Genomic DNA, 19,725 nt, shown 5'->3' on the forward strand with positions numbered 1-19,725 from the left:
AAGTTTAGAGCATACAGAACTGTTCTCGATATACACCCCCTTTTCTCATTATTAATCCCAGGTGTTTGAATGACCTGTTGTCCGGTTCAAAAAATGGTTAAACATGAAATAATACCCGGACAGCTTATTGTGAAACTTGCAGTACATCACAGCTGGCAACATGACAACATGGGAAAAGTGATTGTAACCTTCCAAAGAGTGAAGAGTATCACAGCTTTTTGTCCTTGTTGCATTTTCGCATCCCCTCCTCTGCTAACAACTCTGATTTAAAGCAAAACAACTTGCTTCAAGGCACTTCTTTCAATTTCGTAATCACAGGGTACAAGTTAACTGTCAGACACCCTGATTGTGAAAGGTCCAACTGCATGTCCTATTTTTCTAAAATGTACGCACTGCACCAGTAAACTACACTGAAATGCTGCCACAATACTACAATTCAATTTCCTCACTTCTTCTGTTGATGAAGTAAGTTGATGACATCAATATTGAGCTGAAGTACAACAAAGCAACATTAAAATTCCAGGCACTCAATAATTCTACCCAATTAATCCAATTGACAGGCATTACGTTTTAAATTTTTCCCATTAAGACAGCTAGGTATTCGTCTGGGCATTTCATGAAAATTGCCTTACCCAATGTTGCCACAGCAGTAAGAGAAGAACCTGTAACCTGCTGGTCAAAGGGTACAGCTCTTTACGCACTGTCCAACAATGCCGGATCTTCACCAAAACAGCACGATGAAAAAAGGATAAAAAAAGTTGGACCAAAAGTATTAAACAGGATATAGATGCCAAAGAGACAGCATGGAGTAGAGGAACAGTCTCCTTACCCTGCGTCCTGCGTCCTGCGTCCTGCGTCCTGCGTCCTGCCCTGAGCACCCTCTCTAAACTGTCCTCAGACCGCAGACAGCTCGGCTCTCCCTCCCTCCTGTCGGTCCCTCCCCCGCTGGACCGTGCCCCCCGCAGCGTCTGCGACTCGGCGGTGCGGGGCGCGCTGTCACCCCCACGTCCAGCACACTCACAGGGAAAGCGTGAGTCACCGCCGTTTCCCAATCGCCGTGTCGCTTCTGGGATCCAGCGCGCCCTCCCCCTCCGCTTCTGCTAAATCAAGCTAAGCGCCATCACTCAGAGCTGACAGACAAAGAGGTCACTGCGTGCCAGACCCACCCCCGTGGAGAGGACGCCCCCTGCTGTTTACTGGAAGCGGAGTGAATGGCGGCTGCTCTCAGGGTTCTGCTCACAATCAGAACTGAGAAGGAAGAAGAAAAGGTTCACTGATCCTTCCTCCGTCTCTATCCCTCTCTCTCTTCTGTTTCTCCTATTTTTCCCTCTCTATCCACCTCTATCCTCCTCCCTCTTTCTGACTCACACTAACACATGCACACATACACGTATACACACACACACACATACACACACACACACACACACAAGCAGAAGGAGGACTGTCTCTCTCTAATGCCCAAACCCCTTCTCCTTGTCTAGCTGTGTGTGCTGACAGTATCTGAATAGACGAGTCATGCATTGTATCACTGCTACTGACCTCAGAATGCGAGGAATTCACATACTCCGCAATGGCACTTATCTGCTGCTTACTGCATGCAAGCTGAAGGCAGCTGTGCAGAGAATAACTTTCCCTGTCCTTTTTCCTGCTGCGCATACACAGCCTCAAGAGTGACCTGCCCACACTCCTTCACTTTCAACGATCAAGGCCTAAAAGCAGTCGAACAGGAGAGGATGCTCCTGGACCTGGTTTAACCACACCATCCCATCTCCGGGTTACAAGATGCCTCACAGAAGAAGAAAGACGTGTACTTCAGAGAGCTGATCTGAAGAATGCCATTTCTTATATAATAATGGAACACAACTATGCTGCAGGACTTGTGAGAACATTTTTCGCACGGCAGGTACCACAAGGTGAACATTGCTTGAACGCTTTTTTGCTCGTGTAGCTGGAGGGGTTAGGGTGGACCCCACGGCAGAATGATGAATATGTTTGTGGAAAAATGACACTTACGAAGGCACACCCCTCAAAACCTTATGGTGAACTCTACGGTTACTCAACATAGGAAACTGATCATGGACCTGTCCACAAGACAGTTCATCTGAGCACTGAGTTACCTGTGACAAAGTCATCACCATCTTCAGTTGTCTGCTTCTGAAAAACACGTCAATTGTTTGAGCTAAATTATTCGTTCAGTTATTCCTGACCCTACAGTAATTAACCGAACAACTCTTCATCTGTAATCTGCATGACAAAAAGTCACCAATGAATAAAATATATTGCGAAATGTTTTAACTTCAAACCTTCTGGAGTCCAATCCAGCTCACACACTGTGTTTCCAGGGCCAGGGTGTGTGAGCAGTGGTCTAAGCAGCACTGTGCTACAGTGGTAAGGAGCAGAGCTCATAAGACAAAAGGTTTCAGATTCGATTCCCAGATGGGCACTGCTGTTGTACCCTTGAACACGGTTGGTACATTACTGAGCCAATTTGGTAATCCTAATTGATTCAGTAAATACCCAGCTGTATAAACGGATGGCATGTAAAAATGTAAGCTATGTAAGTCATTCTGGATAAGGGCGTCTAATGAGCATGTAATGTAATGTCACACAGTGCAGTAATTAACCAGAGAGAGTAAGCAGTGCTTTCCTACTGATAATGTCGTATCCCTCCCTGTGTGTGTGTGTCCCTCTACATATGACGCGGGTCCCAAACCACAGTTCTAAGTCCTTTATAACGGCTCAGGTGACTCCGGCCAGGTGCAAGCCTTGGCTTTGTATCCACATCAACCAGCAAGAGAGAACAACATAAATGTAAAATTTCTACATCTTACCCATGGTACCCACAGCTGGATATTAACTGAGACAATTATGGGTTAAGTACTTTTCCCAGTGGTACAACGGCAGTGACCGAGAGGGGCATCGAACCACCAACCCGTGTGCACACGGTTACAAGCCCTTCTCCTTACCACTACGCCACACTGCTACTGACTGCTGATTTAATATAAACCCTGTGAAAATCTGCCTCGGCGAGGGAGATGCATAGTGGAGGTCTGGAGCATCCCCTCCCTCCTGGGACCGTGGCTGGGGTGTGGGCTGCAGTTCACTGAGGTGGACCGCACGTCTCCAACGCTTGAGGTGTCAGCTCTGACATCTGCTCGGCGGCAGGAAACCACAGAAAAACTCCAAAGACCATCAGCCACTTCTGCTTCTGTCGTCTGTGAAACTCCTCTGCCTCAGTCTCCTCTGCCTCCCTCATGCCCTTGCCCCCAGTGATCTCAGTTACTCAGACCAGATCAACCTTACCAGACGTCGTTGGGAGACTCTTCTGGGTCTACTGAAAGAGACTGTGACAGCAAGTGCCTTTAAACTGACTATTTCTGCAAAGGAATTAACCTCTGTTCGGGAGCTGACTTCATATTTCATACCACAGAATGTGAATGTGGTTTATTTAAATGTTTACAATTTAGGTGGTTTGCAAAGGCCTTTGCTTTGTAAGTTCCTCTGAGTAAGAGATTCTACCACAAGACTAAACAGGAATGTAATGTAAATTTTTAAGGTGAATCAATCATTAACTACCCAATGATCTGGTAGCCTATATAATATATACAAGCTAATACAGAGAGGGGTCAAGTTTTCTGTTCTGAGGTTTGTAACATATACAGTATATGTACACACATATGTCCAGAATTTCATCACTAATTTGGTGGAATTTCATTAACTTGCTGTTTTGTCCTGAGTTTATATAGTAACAGCACCATGCAGAAACTGCTTTACTTTTTGATTTCCTTTAACACAGCCACTTTGTTTCTTAAAGGGCCAGCGACCCCTTTAATCGTCTGCAAATGACTTCCCTTCTCTTAGGGAATGGACCTGCACATAGCGTGTAAACAGCCCTAGCCATTTGTGTCTGTGTGTATAAAAACTGGCCAATCACAGACAGGTTTTCAAATGCTAACCTCCGGCTGATCAGAATGAGTTTCATAGCATTCCACGTGCAGACAGGCAGATTGATTTTCACATTGAGTGCATTTGCTTTTAGTCATGTGGCAGACACCCTTTCCAAGAAGGACTCCTCAAAGAAAAGGTACATAAGTGCATATAAAAAGGCTGCATGAACAACAGCACATACGTCAGAACCTGCAGACTCACGGCAGTATGTCACATTATGCTGTAATTACCAGTGCTGTGCTGGGTACTGACTGGGCACAGAGATTGTCAGGTACTACTACTGTCAAAGAGCAGAAATGCCAACACCCTAAAGGACAGCACAAAAGGCAAGTCCTTTATGAAAAATATATCAATAGGGAGTAGTTAACCATGTTAGTGAGGCTTTTTCACATCTCTGATCGGTTTTAGCTGAAGGGCTTTATCAGGCAGAAAGTGTAAGATTTTTTTGTTGGACTGAAACTCGATTTGCCTGAATAATTTGAAAACAATTACATGCATATTTTTACACCAGCCCTAACACAGGTTTCAGCTCAAGACCTCCCCCCAAAAAATCTTGGGAAACTGAGTGCCACTAATTAAAGGCATTAATCTGAGAGAAACAACATCCACACTCACTTAGATGTACTTCATGAGAAAAGTTCAGTGAAGGCAGAAGACATTTATCTGATATGACTGTGCCACTGTGTTACTGCTGCTCAGCTGTAGTTACTAAATAAAGATGCCACGGAAGACATTCAGAGCAGTTCTGTGGGCCAAAAGATGTGGGCTGAGAGAAACTGCATTTCAATGGGTTGGCACATTGCATCCCACTGTTTCAGTGATCATGTAGGCAGGCATTAGCATGACGACGTCGCTGCGCTAAGGACAAAGGCCTTTGGAAAGCCGGACTGCTCACAGGCTGTGGTGGCCTCTCAGATTCAGATTCTGCAATTTATGAAACATAACTTCCTCCTGCAAGACCAACTGAGGCTGAATCACAGGCCTTTTTACAACTGGGCCAATTCCAGAAATCTGCGTCTCACAGCAGACGTTAAATCACTGCGGAGACTGTCGGCCGCATGCGTGACTGTTATGAGTAGGCGCTGCTTACACGCTTACACAACTTCCTCGCTTGCACAATTCAGTGTGTGTGTGGGGCCTGATCCAAAAGAGTACTTTACAGAAAAAAAAAACACGATCAGCATGTACCTCGAAAGGGTTAAGAGAGGAACCGGCGGGGCAGCATTCCTGAGTGTGATGATTGGTGAAGGTGAAAATCCTGTGGGGGGGGAGGAAAAAATAAAACTCCGCAGTAGCTGTGGTGCGTGACACAAACCACAGTAACGCAGGTGCTCGGCTCCAGGCCGTGACCTGAGACAGGTGCCCCAGCCCTGGCCGGGCGCAGCGTGCGCGAAGGACTCAGACACGGGCTATTTACGGGGCGATGACTACCCCAGCCCTAGCCCAGTTGGCACGTGGGCACAGTAAAGCAGAGATGCTGTGCTAAATAAGAGGGACTGTCCAAGGGTGGCAGGCACACATACACTGGTGTTTAAGAGCTTCACGCAGTGGGTACAGCAAACACACAATAACAGCACACTGTGAGAGTGACCGTTACAGCGAGTGCACTGTAACAGCACAGTGTGAGAGTGACCGTTACAGCGAGCGCACTGTAACAGCACACCGTGAGAGTGACTGTTACAGCGAGGGCACTGTAACATCACACTATGAGAGTGACCGTTACAGCGAGTGCACTGTAACAGCACGCCGTGAGTGACAGAACGATTGCATTATAACAGCACACTGTGAGAGTGACCGTTACAGTGAGCGCACTATAACATCACACTGTGAGAGTGACAGTTACAGTGAGCGCACTGTAACAGCACACTGTGAGAGTGACAGTTACAGTGAGCGCACTGTAACAGCAATGCGAGCACACTGACAGAGTGGCAATTTTCTCAACTGCCCACCAACCACAAACACCCACAGTTCTATGAGTGTTATCCTACGACATGGCCCTGAAACGGTCATCGCTGACCTATATGGAATCCCATACGTGGTGACTGCATGCCTCACAGTTTAAAGGTGAATTCTGCTGTAATGGCAGGGCTTAAAAGAGCAGGCCACCGCTGCTGGAACACTGGATACACCGTGGTGAGAGCCACTCTCCTGATGAAGAGGAAATGATGTAGAAACACGGAGCTGCAGCAAAAAGAGGAAGTGCTATCGTGCAAATTAAAATGGCAACAGCGCCATTTTAAGGGTGTCAGTGTAAGTGTTAGGGTGTAAGGTATAACACACAGTGCTTCACACAGAAGACTCTCCAGAAGATAAGAAACAGCTGAAGTGAAATGGCAGGACGGGATTCTGAGGTTGGACAAAAACAGTAGATCTACGCATCATCACATGAACCCAAAGCACCCCGGGCTACCCAGGGCGCACACACACCACCACTACAGAAGCCAAGCCTCTGTGCTCATCTTCTCCTCACTGACGCCCTCCTACACACTGCTCATCTGAGCATCAACCTCTGCAGCTCTGTCACTCCCCGTCTCTCAGGGGACTGCCTACTACCTCTTCCTTTCACTCACAGATATGATGATGTACACCTACCCATACGCCCCCCTCCCCCTTGTCCTCTTAACCAGGTGTGCATCTTAAAAGCCTCACAGCCTAATTCGAGCAACGCTGCTCAGGCCATTACCCCTGGTGTTTGTGTTTCGGAGCATCCAGGAACACCTGCTGCCTCCCCTCTTGCTCGCCCGCCCACACCCGCTTAATGGCGGGAACCGCAGGTCAGAGACACCCAACATCTGTCCAAATCACCAGCTCTTTGTGTGTTTTTTGGTTTTTTTTTGTTTTTTTGCAGAAGTGAAGCCAAAGACGTCTGTTTGCCTAAACTAATGTGGCTGGCAGAGTGCTGCTCACACACCGATGAAAAGTGGTTACTGAGCCTAAAGAGTCTGCTGCATCACCAGCCAAACAGGATACGGTACTACTGTGTGTTATTAAACAAGACAGCCCTGCTGCCATATGCTGCAAGGAACTATGGGATACCAACCACAAGGAGACCTCATTAAGACAGCCATCAGGGAAATGGTCAAGAATTGTGACAATCCTGTGAGGATTGTCCTGTGAGGTTCAAGGATCCTAACTGTACTTTTCTGTGAAATTTAGCAATTTTTTTGGATTTCAAATCAAATCAAATCAAATCAAATCATCCTCAACCTCCACAGAGCTTAGGATCTGCAGACAGTCAACATCTGAAGTGTAATGACAGGACATTATAATACACTATATACTACACAATCAATACAAAGGCAAATTAATGATCATGACATAGAGGCCATGTTTATTCAGAGAGCACAGAAGCGAATCAGACCTTTTGGTCAGTTATTACATAGTCAGTTATTACATACAAGGTCTGGATCAACCAGATCTGCTGCCAACAACTACACCATTGTTCCTGTGAGTGAAAAAGAATACATTTGAAAAAAAAATTCCAAACAGAATTTCCTCTAATGGAGCTGTATACTGGTTGCAAGCAGCATTTCATGAAGGTGACAACCCGGCTGGGTTACAGTAAGGCCATCAAAGGTTCTTCCTGTTTCTCGTGATAGAAAGCTTGATAAGGCTTCCACAAAAAAACTTTCTATAAGCCTAATGTTGGGTGCTGTATCAGATTCAGGAGTAAGTGTCTGACTCAGAGCTGGCGCTCATGGACAATGGCATTTCTGGGGAACACTGACAGGCACTCCCCAAGAGCAGTAGAGGAGTGTTCATGAATGGACCTGACTTTTCATTAATCAGAGCATAGGTTCACAACGGTCTGTGTGAGAACTGGCTTGATATGTGAGAAAACATGGACATTGAAGCACACATAGTGAAACTGCTGCAGTTTGAGTCAGTCAGCATACATCTCTGAGGGGTCTGCTTATTATTCAAATTCCATATTTATTCCAAAAATACCCTAAAATGCTACCATTCTAATGAGTCGGCAGTAATGAAATCGTGGCATGTACTTATTCATTCTGCTTTGATTTAACTGAGGAAGTTCACTTAAAGACATTTAATATCCAATGCACACAGGCCAAGAGGCTGTCAACATAGCAATTACATACAAATCAGGTAATATAGACATTCCAGTCCATAACATTTACTGAAGCTGTGGCCTTGTGCATAAAAGCAGGAACTGAGATAAAATGACTTAATTTCTGTTTCTGTTCTAACTCGTTCCAGTCAGTAGTAAATGAGTTACGACCATTCATAAGACTATGAATCATTGAAACATCAGTAATGGGTTGCGTTTATATACTGCCTTTCAAGGTTAAAATGCTTTATTGTGAGTCGTGGGCTGAACTCCACCACCTATGTGCCTGCAGCTTAGCTATGAGAGAGCTGCGCACCACTGCTCATTACCATACTTTACAATAATAAATTGAGCAATTATCAAATGGATTTTCAACATGCTGCCCCCACATTTGGAAATGCTGCGCTCACTGTAACTCAATATGCCAAAACTCATAGGCCACTGTTTTCTTCTCAGTTTACGTACGGAAGATATGCACGCCACAGAATGTAAACAAAAACCATTTCGATTCCTCATTCCACGCCGCCACAACAAACACGGCTGCTTCTGCTCAGTCTACATTAGCCACGGCAGGCGTTTCATCAGAAACTGAATAGGGAGTAGTATTACCAACCGCCGAGGTGTCCTGGCGCCTCGCCACTTTCTAAGGGCCTGGGTTCACTGACAAAGTGGGTTTACCTGCGGTTATTAAGGCGCTGCGGTTACATACGCTTGGTGCAACCACCATCGCACGTGTAAGGTGTGTTCTGGGTGTCATCTGACCCAAAATCAGTCATTAATCAGCATTAAATATAGGCCTAGTTATTGCACAACACTGTCTTGCTCAGAGCCGCCGTTTAAGTCAAACCCGAACACACGTGTAATGGAAAAAGCGACAGCAGTGATCTCTGATAGTATCTCAAGAAAAAAAATCACTGCGCAGGGATGACAGCAGGAAAATTACCAGACTGGAAAAAATCTACCGCAAATCTACTGTACGCTGACGACAGTCGACAAGACAGTCAAACATGTAACCTACATTGTGACTTATTATTCATTTAGTGGCCAGCTGATGGTTTCTGTTCAGATCATTGCTGCATTTGTGGACAACTGACTGAGTGCTAGGGTTGACGTCTAAAAAGGTTCAAGTGACTCTTACTGTTACAGTCTATGGGTCTATTGCACAATATCTAAATCCTCTGTAAAGGTATTCTATTAAAGGCGGCTTAAAATGGTCTGACCGTTACGAGGAAACAATTTGCATATCCTGTTTTCAACATTCCAAAATAGCTTTAAGATTAATTGTCAATTATGTCAATTTCAGCAGCCATGTTTACAAGCGCAGCGACATTCCGCGTATTCCACTAGAATACCACAGCCTTGCCCACCGACAAGCTATTTCACAGCGCTTTTGCCTGCTATCAGCGCACGAAGGGAGTATGCCATAATATGAACAGCATTCGGATGAGCGGCTGCTAAGTCATTTTCAGTATCAATCTCCAACCCCGTTAAAAATAACTCGAAGGGTTATATTTAAATTGTGTAAATAGTGTCCAGTGCTGATTATCGAGATCTTGCCAAATGCTGTGGTCTGAGTTTTCCAGAAGGTCGCATTAACTCTACACAGAAAGCTGGTGCGCATCTTCACGAAGGACTGCACTCGTGCCTCATGTAATTATAAACAAAAAGTCATAAATTAGTGATCGTATGTTGAGTTGCACTGGCGCGTTCAAAAAAGTTTTGATACAAAAATCCACAACACTTAGATAATCCTAACAGACTATTTAGGAAGCTGTTTTAAAGTTGTAGCCTACTGTCCGTTTCATTTCAGTTTGATTTTCTCCCCCCCCCCCCCAAAAAAAACACATCAAAATATAATGTATTGCATATATGTTGAATTTTAAAATTTTCTACACAATGTAGCCTATTTCATTGATATAAGAGAATGAAAGTTATTTGATACCACGCTAAAAGCACGCATCCAAAACAGACCTCGAGTATCTTACAGCTCCGATCCTCAAACGCATTTTGCACACTACTGTGAACTTGAAACTACCATAACAGTTAGCCTCCTACAGCTATCACTGACTTTCACTTTGCACGCAGAAAAAAAAGACGTTTTATTTTTAAATAGCGTAAGGATCACCTTTAGAAATTAATTCCTCCAGAAGAACTAATCTAATAACCAGCCACACCTTCAGCGACAACACTCCCATGCAGTGAACTTCGCTGGTACGTTTAGGTAAGTGGATCTCAACTTACCCGCTGAAGGTCAGAGAGTACGCCCGGGATCAAGTTCAGAGAATTTAAAGTTCTGCCGCAGTTAGCTCGCACAGTAGCGGTGTGTCCCGTTGTAGCAGCCTACTCCCGACTAAGACACGGCTCTGGCACTTCAACACCGCCTCCCTTCGTGACTTTTGATTTGTACAATTAATCAAGCAGACAGATTCCTCTCAATGAAGCTGCACTCTAGCGGCTGTATGCATACTTTAGGCTCTGCGCGATATTAATGACAGCGCGCCTCGTACTCCAGTCACCTGTACTCGCCTGTGACAACTCCGGCCACCGACGGCAGTGTTCTGCAATGTATTGTGGGAAACTGAGTTTGTCGCCGCTCATGCGCATGGTTTACGATTGAAAATGCGATACTGGCAGCCTAATCGGTAACGCTACTCGTGTCATTAGATTCATATCAAGAAACTCCACAAAGGTGCAAGCCTATTATACTCAAGAATGTAAAAATAAACTGCCTGTATACCCCACAGTCACATCACAGACCCGGACACATCTCCGAAAATATAATTTTATTTCAAGGCTACACGTCTTCAACAAACAGTGAACCACAACTTAATTTGAAACAAAATAAATGACACTGACCTTTTATCTAAAACTGATTAAAATGCTGTCATCTTTATAATACATCTTGCAATCTTACTCCACAGTCCTTCCCATAAGCTTCCCATAAAGTCATAAAGTATTACATAGTAGGCCTAATTTTTCATTGCGAGAGAGAATGTTGCAGCGTCCAAAAAGGCAAATTACAGGCTAAAGTAAGTATTTTCCGCTCGAAAGTGTTGAATGATATCACCCTGATATTGCTTGAAAACACATTTTTTTTGCAACAGCAGTATGAAATATGTCACAGTGTACATAACAAAGCATTGAAATAATTACCTATTAACTAATGACAGTCAAACATATTATTTTATACAACCCCGGTGATTTTTTTAGCTAACAAAAGAAATCTGCAATTCAGTATATTGTCAATTGTTTCACTTGTTTCGACCAAATTTCACGAAAAAAGTGTACACGTTTTGCAAAGGCTATTGTTACGTTATTTAGCGACTTTTTCCAACGGAAATGGCCGTACTTAAGGCCGTGAAATAGTTCTGACTCGCACGTATCTGTGAACTGCAGACACGTGTCAAACGCTCGAAAGTCGAAAAATAACCAAATGTACGTGACAAATGCCCCAGATAGATTGTTTAGTAGTATCACGTCCACTCGGTCCAGTGGGACAGTACTTCACCTTTCCGTCACGGCTCTGTGGCGCAATGGATAGCGCGTTGGACTTCTAGTTAACCACCGTAAGAAGTGATTCAAAGGTTGTGGGTTCGAGTCCCACCAGAGTCGCGATTTTATAGGGCGGCGATGTAGTGCAGCGTTTATGGTCATCAGTCTGTAGCCTGAAATCTGAAGTCTAGATTCCCTGATGGAACAGGATATCTCACCTGTCTGCTTCAGGACGTCTTCTGCTACGATAAATACTGAATATGTGAAAAATGAAAAACGTAATGTAATTTGCCTTCGATGAAGACGATATTAAGAAAATATAGTAAAGCAGGGATGTCCATGTTTTCTCGTACAGATCCGTTAGGACTATATTTTGTAACATAAAGCTTCTGTTTTCATTCACCAGTTTACACCCTTTCACAGTGCATCTTTGTAATGTTAGCTGTTTATTGACTGACTAATATGTTTTAATCCTGTGTGCGCTGCCATTTAGGAAATTAAAAATATCTGTGCCAATAAAAAAACACTGTGCCTGCATTTATTGTGTTGTTGACGACACTTGTTTGCCTTGTGACCAGAAGAGGTTCTTGGGAAATTAATTTTGAAATCCAAATTGCCGGGCAAACATTGCGTTTGGCGAAGGGCAATGTAGGACGTCACCGTCACCCCCTCACAGCGACAGAAGCAGCGCAGTGTGTACACACTGATGCTTCCCACGGAGAAAATTAAAACCTCGAGTTTATAGGACTCCACAGTTAATGACAAATGTGTGTGGCAACAAGGATGGCCTAATAAAGCATTTATGAGTGTGTGTTCTGTGATTATGACCCAATCTGTGCTGCCACACCAGTCTGTGTTATTGAAGGCGTAGGTTATGTTTTAGAGCATTGTGCTGGATGGACTTCTACATAGATTCACTGATCTTAAAATCGTCTGTCTGGCCCATCCCCTTCACTGTGGACACTTTAGCGGATCCACAGCATATGAAGATCAGTGATTCTGGGGTTCCGGGCAGTAGGGTGTCCTAAAGTGCAGCTGTGGTTTCGGAGGTGCTGCGGTTAGACGTGGCAGGTGACAGTGGCTGCAGCGCTGGGGCGGGGCTTAGGTGGCGGGAGCACCAGGCGGACGCAGGCGGCTACCTCCCGGCGGAACCGTGGCTGCGTGCATGCATATAGGTACATGTTCACAGCCGCATTGCTGAGACTCAGCATGGTGCCCACGTCAGCCGCCACGTTGACCACGTCCGAGTAATCGTTGCGGTCCTCGCCGTAGTGGCGGGGCGTGCGCAGGGCGATCTGGGTGACAAAGCGGGTGACGGTCAGCAGGGCGAAGCTCATGGACACGGTCACCAGGAGCACCACCGACTTCCTCTTCCTCGCGCGGAGGAGGGGCACGGCCTTCTGAGGCCCCGCCCCGGGTTCTGCGACGACGTGGACGCGGTTGCTACGGGCGATGAGCCGCATGGTCAGGCCGTTGAGAGAGAAGATGATGAGGTAGGGCAGGATGTAGACCAGCACAGTCTGGGACCACACCAGCGCCTGCACGTAGAGGTCGGACGCGGCACGCTTGTAGACGCAGACCCAGCGGCCTTCCTGCGCGATGAAGACCGAGCTGTTGGACCAGTAGAACGGGATGGTGCACAGGAAGCTGAGGAGGACGACGGCGGTGATGACTCTGAGGGTGCAGCGCCGTGTGCACAGTTTGGCCTTCAGGGCCACTGTATTGATGGCCACGAAGCGCTCGGCTGTCAGTCCCACCACCAGCCAGGTGGAAGTGTTATAGGCCCCGTAGGTGAAGATGTCACGGAGGCTGCACCAGGGCTCGTGGCTCCAGAACGGCTCCTCAGTGTAGTACTTGAGGGTCAGCTCCAGCACCACAATGAGCACCAGGACCAAGGTGTCCGACACAGAGATGGCCATCAGGTAGAAGGTGCTGGACCTGGACAGCATGCAGTTCCTCTTCCAGAAGATGAGGAAGGTCAGGATGTTGGCTGCAGAGAGAATACTTAAATAATGATCCTTCCTTCATTTGCGCTGTCATTTAGCCAATTAAAGAAAAAGAAAAGCTGTTCATAAAGACTTTTTGTCATGATTGTCATGCGTATGATAAGAAGGAACTGAGAGGGCACAGTCATCATTCATAACAGGAAAATACAAATTAATAAATCATACTGAAATGTGAGTGAGTCATTTTACACCGATTCATACGCCAAAAATAAAGTTTTATTCAAAGCTCTTTTTAAGTGGGTGCCAGTGATTTAGATCCATGAGACCTGTAAGATCGCAAAAACAGTGAAGTAATGGAGCCCAGTTCTGAGTAACTGGTTAGCACTCTCCAGCATATAGCTAACTCATCACTCCCCCTCATCTGTCAGACCTCGGGATGATCGACACCCCTGTGACATCATGTTTAGGGCAGAGAACCTGTGCTCAGAGGGTTGCAGGTCCAAATCCAAGGCAGTGCATTGCTGTACAATTGAGCAAGCCACTAAACTGAAATGGGCTCAGTGGAATCTCCACCCCTGTAAAAGGCTAAGAAGTAAAAGAAATAAGTCTTGCTGGTCCGCCTTGAAGAGACCGATTTCCAGGTAAGTAAATGGGGTAAAGAAGTGGTACTCACAGGGGATCCCCACGGCAGCAAGAACAGGGTAGTAGATGCTCTGCAGCGTAACCATCCAGTGGTCCTGTGTGCTCATCTCTTCACCTGGCACAGGTACTCATGCACACCTGGTATCCTGCGTCCAACTATCCCTGTTCATGAGAGCTGCTCCCATACACACACAGTCCATAAAGAGCGCGGTCCAGCCCTCCGAATCTGCACGGGAGAGCTAAGTTTACCCACTGTTAATCATTACACAGAGAGAGAACCTGAGACTCATTTGCAAGTGTGGGAAAATCCCTCCGTTAATATATATGTCCACAGGGTGGCGCTGTTGTATTTGTCGTCAAATCGTTTCCATGAAGAAAAAATAACAATAACTAAAACGCCTTTCTGCACGTTTGAAGCAAGCACTGAAAAACTGGTAGAAACCGCTAGGAGCAAATAAGAACTGTCTTATGAGCTGACATGTTTATAATTAGGATTTATATGCATATTTAGATACTGCGTGACACAGTTACAGTTTTACATAACGGCAAATGGTTGAATTGCTCTATTTCTGCCAACGGCTTTGTTGGAAATAGCAATGATTTAAAGAGTGCTTAAAATGTACAGTACAATCAAATACATATTTTGAACACACCCAGTTTAACTTTATCATATTTAGTTGTCTAATATTAAAAATAAAAAAACAAAGGACTTGTTTTGGTGCCACTCTCACGTTCTGTTTGCAATGCATTATGGGTACCCTGTGTTCTCTGCCAGAGATGGTTTCTCCAGCTGCCTCTTGCTGTTGACAGTTTGAAAGGGTGCTGCGGTGTTTCTTCAGATCTAACAGTGTGGGCGTGTTATTTGCATGACGTGTGAGACAGGTGCGGCTCTATGCAGCATGTCTGTAAGGCTGACACACACGTGTTCACCTCACTCTACTCTGTTTTGTCTTGTGTTTTTGTTTTGAATAAAGAGGGCAGGTTGTGATCACATTCACTTTTCACTTTTCACTTTTTTAGTTTTATCAGTGATTTAAAGTCATGTTCTTTGCTGTTAAGGATGTTTCCTAATGTTACAACAGAATAACATGAATGCCTTTCTAAACTACTGCAGGGTGTCACAGAGGTTTGGTCAGAATCAATGCTTACTGATACAGAAAACAGTCACAAAACCACTCAGTGGAGAAATCAATGTATTAATATCAGTAGCGTTCAGATTTAGCCCAGAATAGGCAGGAGTTAATTCAAACTACAGCATGGAGCTTAGGACCCCTTTGTTCTGGCACATCCCACTTGCAAATTAAAGACTAAACCCAACAGGTAACTGCCGCATGGGGCAACCTGTCATTGGTCTTGAAGTATGGAGTTAAGACATAAACTTTGCTTGAGAGCTCTCCCCCACTCACTCCCTCACATAGAAATAAACAGTGGAAAATCAGGTCTCGTGCCTCTGGCCCAGAGGGCCTTTTGCTTTGTAATCATTGTCCAGAGTTCTTTGGTCTCACAACACAATGCTTCCTGAGCACTTCTGCCCTTGTCTCTGGTTGGTGGGGCTGAATCTGGGCGAGGAGCGCCCCTGTAAGTGTCTCTTTGCCCTGATTGGAGGACGGCTGCTGGTGCCCAGGTGGAACCGGCCTGTCCACCAGGTACCAGGTAAGATTCACTCACTGTACCTCTTGATGGGGCTGATGTGAGATACGACACATGGTTCCAGAGTGTAATTATTAGCAATCACCACATCTCACATTATGGCAGTGTTGTGGAGTGGATAGGGGCCTGGCTGTCTCCCCAAAGGTTACAGGTTCGATGTCCAATCTGGCTTTTACTGTTGCCGTGGTAAATGGAGTTTATGTGCATTCAGTGAAAAGGTATGAGTGAACAAAATGAAGGGTACTTGATTGCCTCAAGATTACTGTATCCACTCGGCTGTTTTGACTCTGTGCTCCAGCATACTGGATTTGAAATGATACAGTGACTATGAGGTTAAAGGGCAGAGTGTCAGCTGTCATTTTAGGGCATTTTCATCTATTTCAGACAAACCATTTAGAAATTACATTACATTTTGTCATATTTGAAGCCTCTGAGCTGTGTAGGAAACTGGAACCCCAGCGGATGGTTCCATTTGGTCTCTTTCACCCAAACCCTCGCTGTGGTGCTGTGGGCGGGACGGAGCTCCAAGGTGCATGTCCACCTAGAGAGTGTGCAGCAGGGGGCTGCCACACGCTGGTCACTAGCTAGAGGAGGAAGAGCACAGTCACCATTGTCACAGTCACTGCCCTTTGGTGCTGTGAGTGTTCACGTGTGTGTGAGTGTGTGCACTGTTCTCTGGTGCTGCTAAATTCATGTAAAGTAATGCATGTATGTGTACATGTTTGCGTATGTGAATAGGTGTGTGCATCATTGTGTGTGTGTGTGCATGTACATGTGTGTTTGAGTGTGTGTGTGTGTGTTTGTGTGTAGCTGCATGTGTACATGTTCTTTGGGCCAAATATGGCCCAGTCTGGAGTAACTCGATCTCACGGTAGGTTGGTCCCGCCTGACTTTGCCACTCTGACCCTGTTATCTATGTTCTGTCCCCGCCCACTGGAGATGGTTGCGGAGCTAAGCCTTACATCAGGAACCTAGAGAGCAACCCTCTGGTGCCATGGAAACACACATCTCTGCATAAAATGCCAAATGAAGATAAAACAATTCAGGCAGATAAGATTAATGTTAAATGAGCAAAATTAGCTCTATAGAGGTTGTTCTGAGTTGATTTGCCATGAACACTGTTCAGCGTGTGAGAGAGGAAATCTCTGAGTAGTTCTATCCAGAAATAGGACATGTGCACTTTGTCGGACTGTAGGTATCAGGAGTTTTCTGAAAAGATCAGAAATGTATAAACCACAAATGTCATTTAATGCAAATCACACATTTTGTTGGACTATTTCAGACTGAAATTCATCATTAAAATGCTGTGTCTTCAATGACATTTCTAACTCAACCTGTGCGCACTTTTCATTTTTTGTTTTGCCTTACAGAACGGGTGATGTGCAGAACACATTTGTCCTTAACACTGACCAACACATGAATGCAAGTGTTTTTCATACCAGTAAGGCACACAATTTATTTCACTGACGCTGTTGATCGCTGAATCATGTTTGTGAAGAAAAAGTGTAATGTCTGGGGACAAATGTTGATTGAATCCGGGGTTTATAATGCTGGAGTCTCACTGACAAACAGCAGCACATGGGGTGGCCTGAGGAGGGGGTGGGGGTGTGGGGGACGGGCGGAGAAATCGGCAGTTGGTGGAGAATAGAAGGTGTCTGCCTCAGTGAAGGCATGTGTTTTGTTTCCTTTCACGGCTCCCTGGACACTGTCCCCTCCATTCTCAGTGATGGATACTGTCCTTGGGGCTAATGGTGTAGTGGGCGTCCCTCCGCCTGCTCTGAAACCCTGACCTCTCTCTGGCACTGAGCTCTCCCCCTCCCTGACCAGGCAAGACAGGCACATTACAGCAGTTCCATTTCTCACCAGCGATGCAGGACAGGCATGAGCCAGGGCCTGCTGTTGTCCCCTTAGATCCCTTTATTGACCTATTAAATAAATGAAGTTTGGGAGGTCAAAAAATATCCGATCCCAACTGCCCAACCAATATAAAGCAGCAAATGATATATGTAACCCACCTGCTTATCTCCTTCCTGTTGCATCTCCCCCTACCCCAGGCTGTAACTGAGGGTCTCCTGTGTGGATTTGCTGACTTGTCCCTGGGGGGATCCAGAGTTGCAGTGTTCAGCTGGGAGGCAGAGTGTCACAGTGCCGTCCTGCAGGCACGCTGACCTGCTTCCCTGATGGACTCCAGGCCAGACATCCCAGCAGGCCTGCTCCCCATACACTTCAGTCCTGTTCACCTGTGCACTTATTTGTAAGTCGCTCTGGGTAAGAGCGTCTGCTAAATGATATAATGTAATGTAATGTTCATCTCTACTCACTACCTCCATCTTACTGCTCTCATTCAGATGTGTAATTATCCTGGTGAACGCAAACCATTTTCTGACAGGTCTATTTGTTTAGAAATATGGCAGTCAGTATAATGTAGTCAGGCAGTGAATGAAATTATGATACGCGTTAAATAATTCCCTGCCTGGGTGGCAGTGTGGTGGAGTGGCAAGGAGCAGGGCTCGTAACTGAAGGGTTGCAGGTTCAATTCACTGCTGGGGCACTGCTGTTTTACCTTTGGGTAAGGTATTTAACCCAGAATCACCTCAGCAAGTATCCAGCTGTATAAATGGACATGTAAAAACTGTAACCTATGTATGTCGCTCTGCCTAAGAGTATCTGATAAATGACAATAATGTAATGACTGTATATCATTTCTCTCTTGTTTAATGCAATGTATTCCTGAAAATGAATCCCGTTTAAGACCTTTAATGTGCGAACATTACGATTATTGGGATGTAAAGTGCAAACATGAAATTCTGATATTGATCCTGTTATTTGTTTTAGTGACAGCAATTGTGACATGCTGGCATTGATTTCTGTCTCCTTTGTGATGCTAATTGAGATTCATGTTTGAACAGTGAAGCCAGCTAACCACCCCACAGTGAGAACAGACTCCTAATCCCTCCCTCTCAAGATACACATACAGAGGCAGCTGAAATATAAACTATGCATAATTATTCTTAAATAAGAATAAGAATAAGAAAAATCTCATTAAAAGATCAGTCAGCTGAAAAAAGATGACCATCTGAAATTATTTTCTTATTATTTTTCAGTCAGTGTTCTCTCTCAGGGATTTTTTTCATACCCTTATGTAATTTCCTGTTTTCATCTGGCTTTTCACACTTCAAGACGTGTCTTTTTTCAATCCAGGACATCATCTATTAATATAATTATTTTGAAAATCTTCTTAGAAATAAGAGAAATATTTCTGCAGTGTAGAAACCCATCTCAGTGCACCCCCTAGGGGACATTATGTTAACTGTGGGATCAAAGCTGACTTTTTTTATTTCGTATGTTGAGGAGGGTTAGTATAGTTTTATCACAGCCCACCAAAGCCCAACAAAGCATGACTCCACGCGACTTGCCTGGCAGAGTATCAGATTTCTCTATGAAGTGTAAATGGAAATGCAGAAAGATTTTCTAGGATGCAGAGTCTGGTGGGGAATCCTATGCAAGGGGAGGCTTTATGAGAATCCTGATAGGCTGCCCAGGGATGGTGACATCACATGTGTCTTATCCAATGCCAATGGAGTTGCAGTGTTGCGAATCTCATTCCTGTTCAGGCTTCCACCTCAGACAGAGACACAGAAACCACAAACAAGCAAAGGCCGGGACACCCGGGTCAATCTGGGAAGCACATCCAGGTCAAGCAGGAAACACATCTGGGTTGAGCAAGAAGAACAATCAGGTCAAAGACGAAGCACATCTGGGTCAAGCAGGAAGCACAGAGCATGTGTCTGGACGTCCTGTGCTCTGCCTCTCTTGCCCGGGAGAATGTGGAGGCATCTCTGGTTTCCCCATCGCTGTTGTGACCTGTGACGTTTGGCAGGAATGGGATTTTTGCTGATAACACTTGCCTCTTGTTTTTCCTTTATCTCACAAATCCCCGTTAGCACCCAAGGTCCTCCTCAGTGTCAAGCAATG

General features: G+C 45.3%; 2 protein-coding genes and 1 non-coding gene across 6 annotated transcripts in view; 1 reads left to right on the forward strand and 2 right to left on the reverse strand.

Moving 5' to 3' along the window:
- Nucleotides 1-10,518, reverse strand: part of LOC118780804 (transcription factor EB-like) — a 31,770-nt gene extending 21,252 nt beyond the window's left edge. The window contains exon 1 of one of the 4 annotated variants that reach the window (XM_036533502.1): nt 10,262-10,518. The gene's annotated coding sequence lies outside the window, so the exon portion shown is untranslated. Of the gene's footprint in view, nt 1-632; nt 711-829; nt 997-10,261 lie in introns of those variants that run through there. The other 3 variants (XM_036533505.1, XM_036533503.1, XM_036533504.1) reach the window with 3 other exon arrangements.
- A 1,021-nt stretch (nt 10,519-11,539) lies between these two features.
- Nucleotides 11,540-11,632, forward strand: trnar-ucu. Its single transcript has 2 exons — nt 11,540-11,576; nt 11,597-11,632. It is a non-coding gene; the product is annotated as a tRNA-Arg (tRNA).
- Nucleotides 11,633-12,570: 938 nt separating this feature from the next.
- Nucleotides 12,571-14,207, reverse strand: LOC118780316 (probable G-protein coupled receptor 139). The gene is made up of 2 exons (XM_036532751.1): nt 14,132-14,207; nt 12,571-13,502 (listed from the first exon to the last, which is right to left on the reverse strand). The coding sequence occupies exons 1-2, from the start codon at nt 14,205-14,207 to the stop codon at nt 12,571-12,573; spliced, it is 1,008 nt and encodes a 335-aa protein (XP_036388644.1).
- Nucleotides 14,208-19,725: the final 5,518 nt, after the last annotated feature.

Source organism: Megalops cyprinoides, chromosome 7 (genome assembly GCF_013368585.1).
Source record: "Megalops cyprinoides isolate fMegCyp1 chromosome 7, fMegCyp1.pri, whole genome shotgun sequence".
Lineage (NCBI taxonomy): Eukaryota > Metazoa > Chordata > Actinopteri > Elopiformes > Megalopidae > Megalops > Megalops cyprinoides.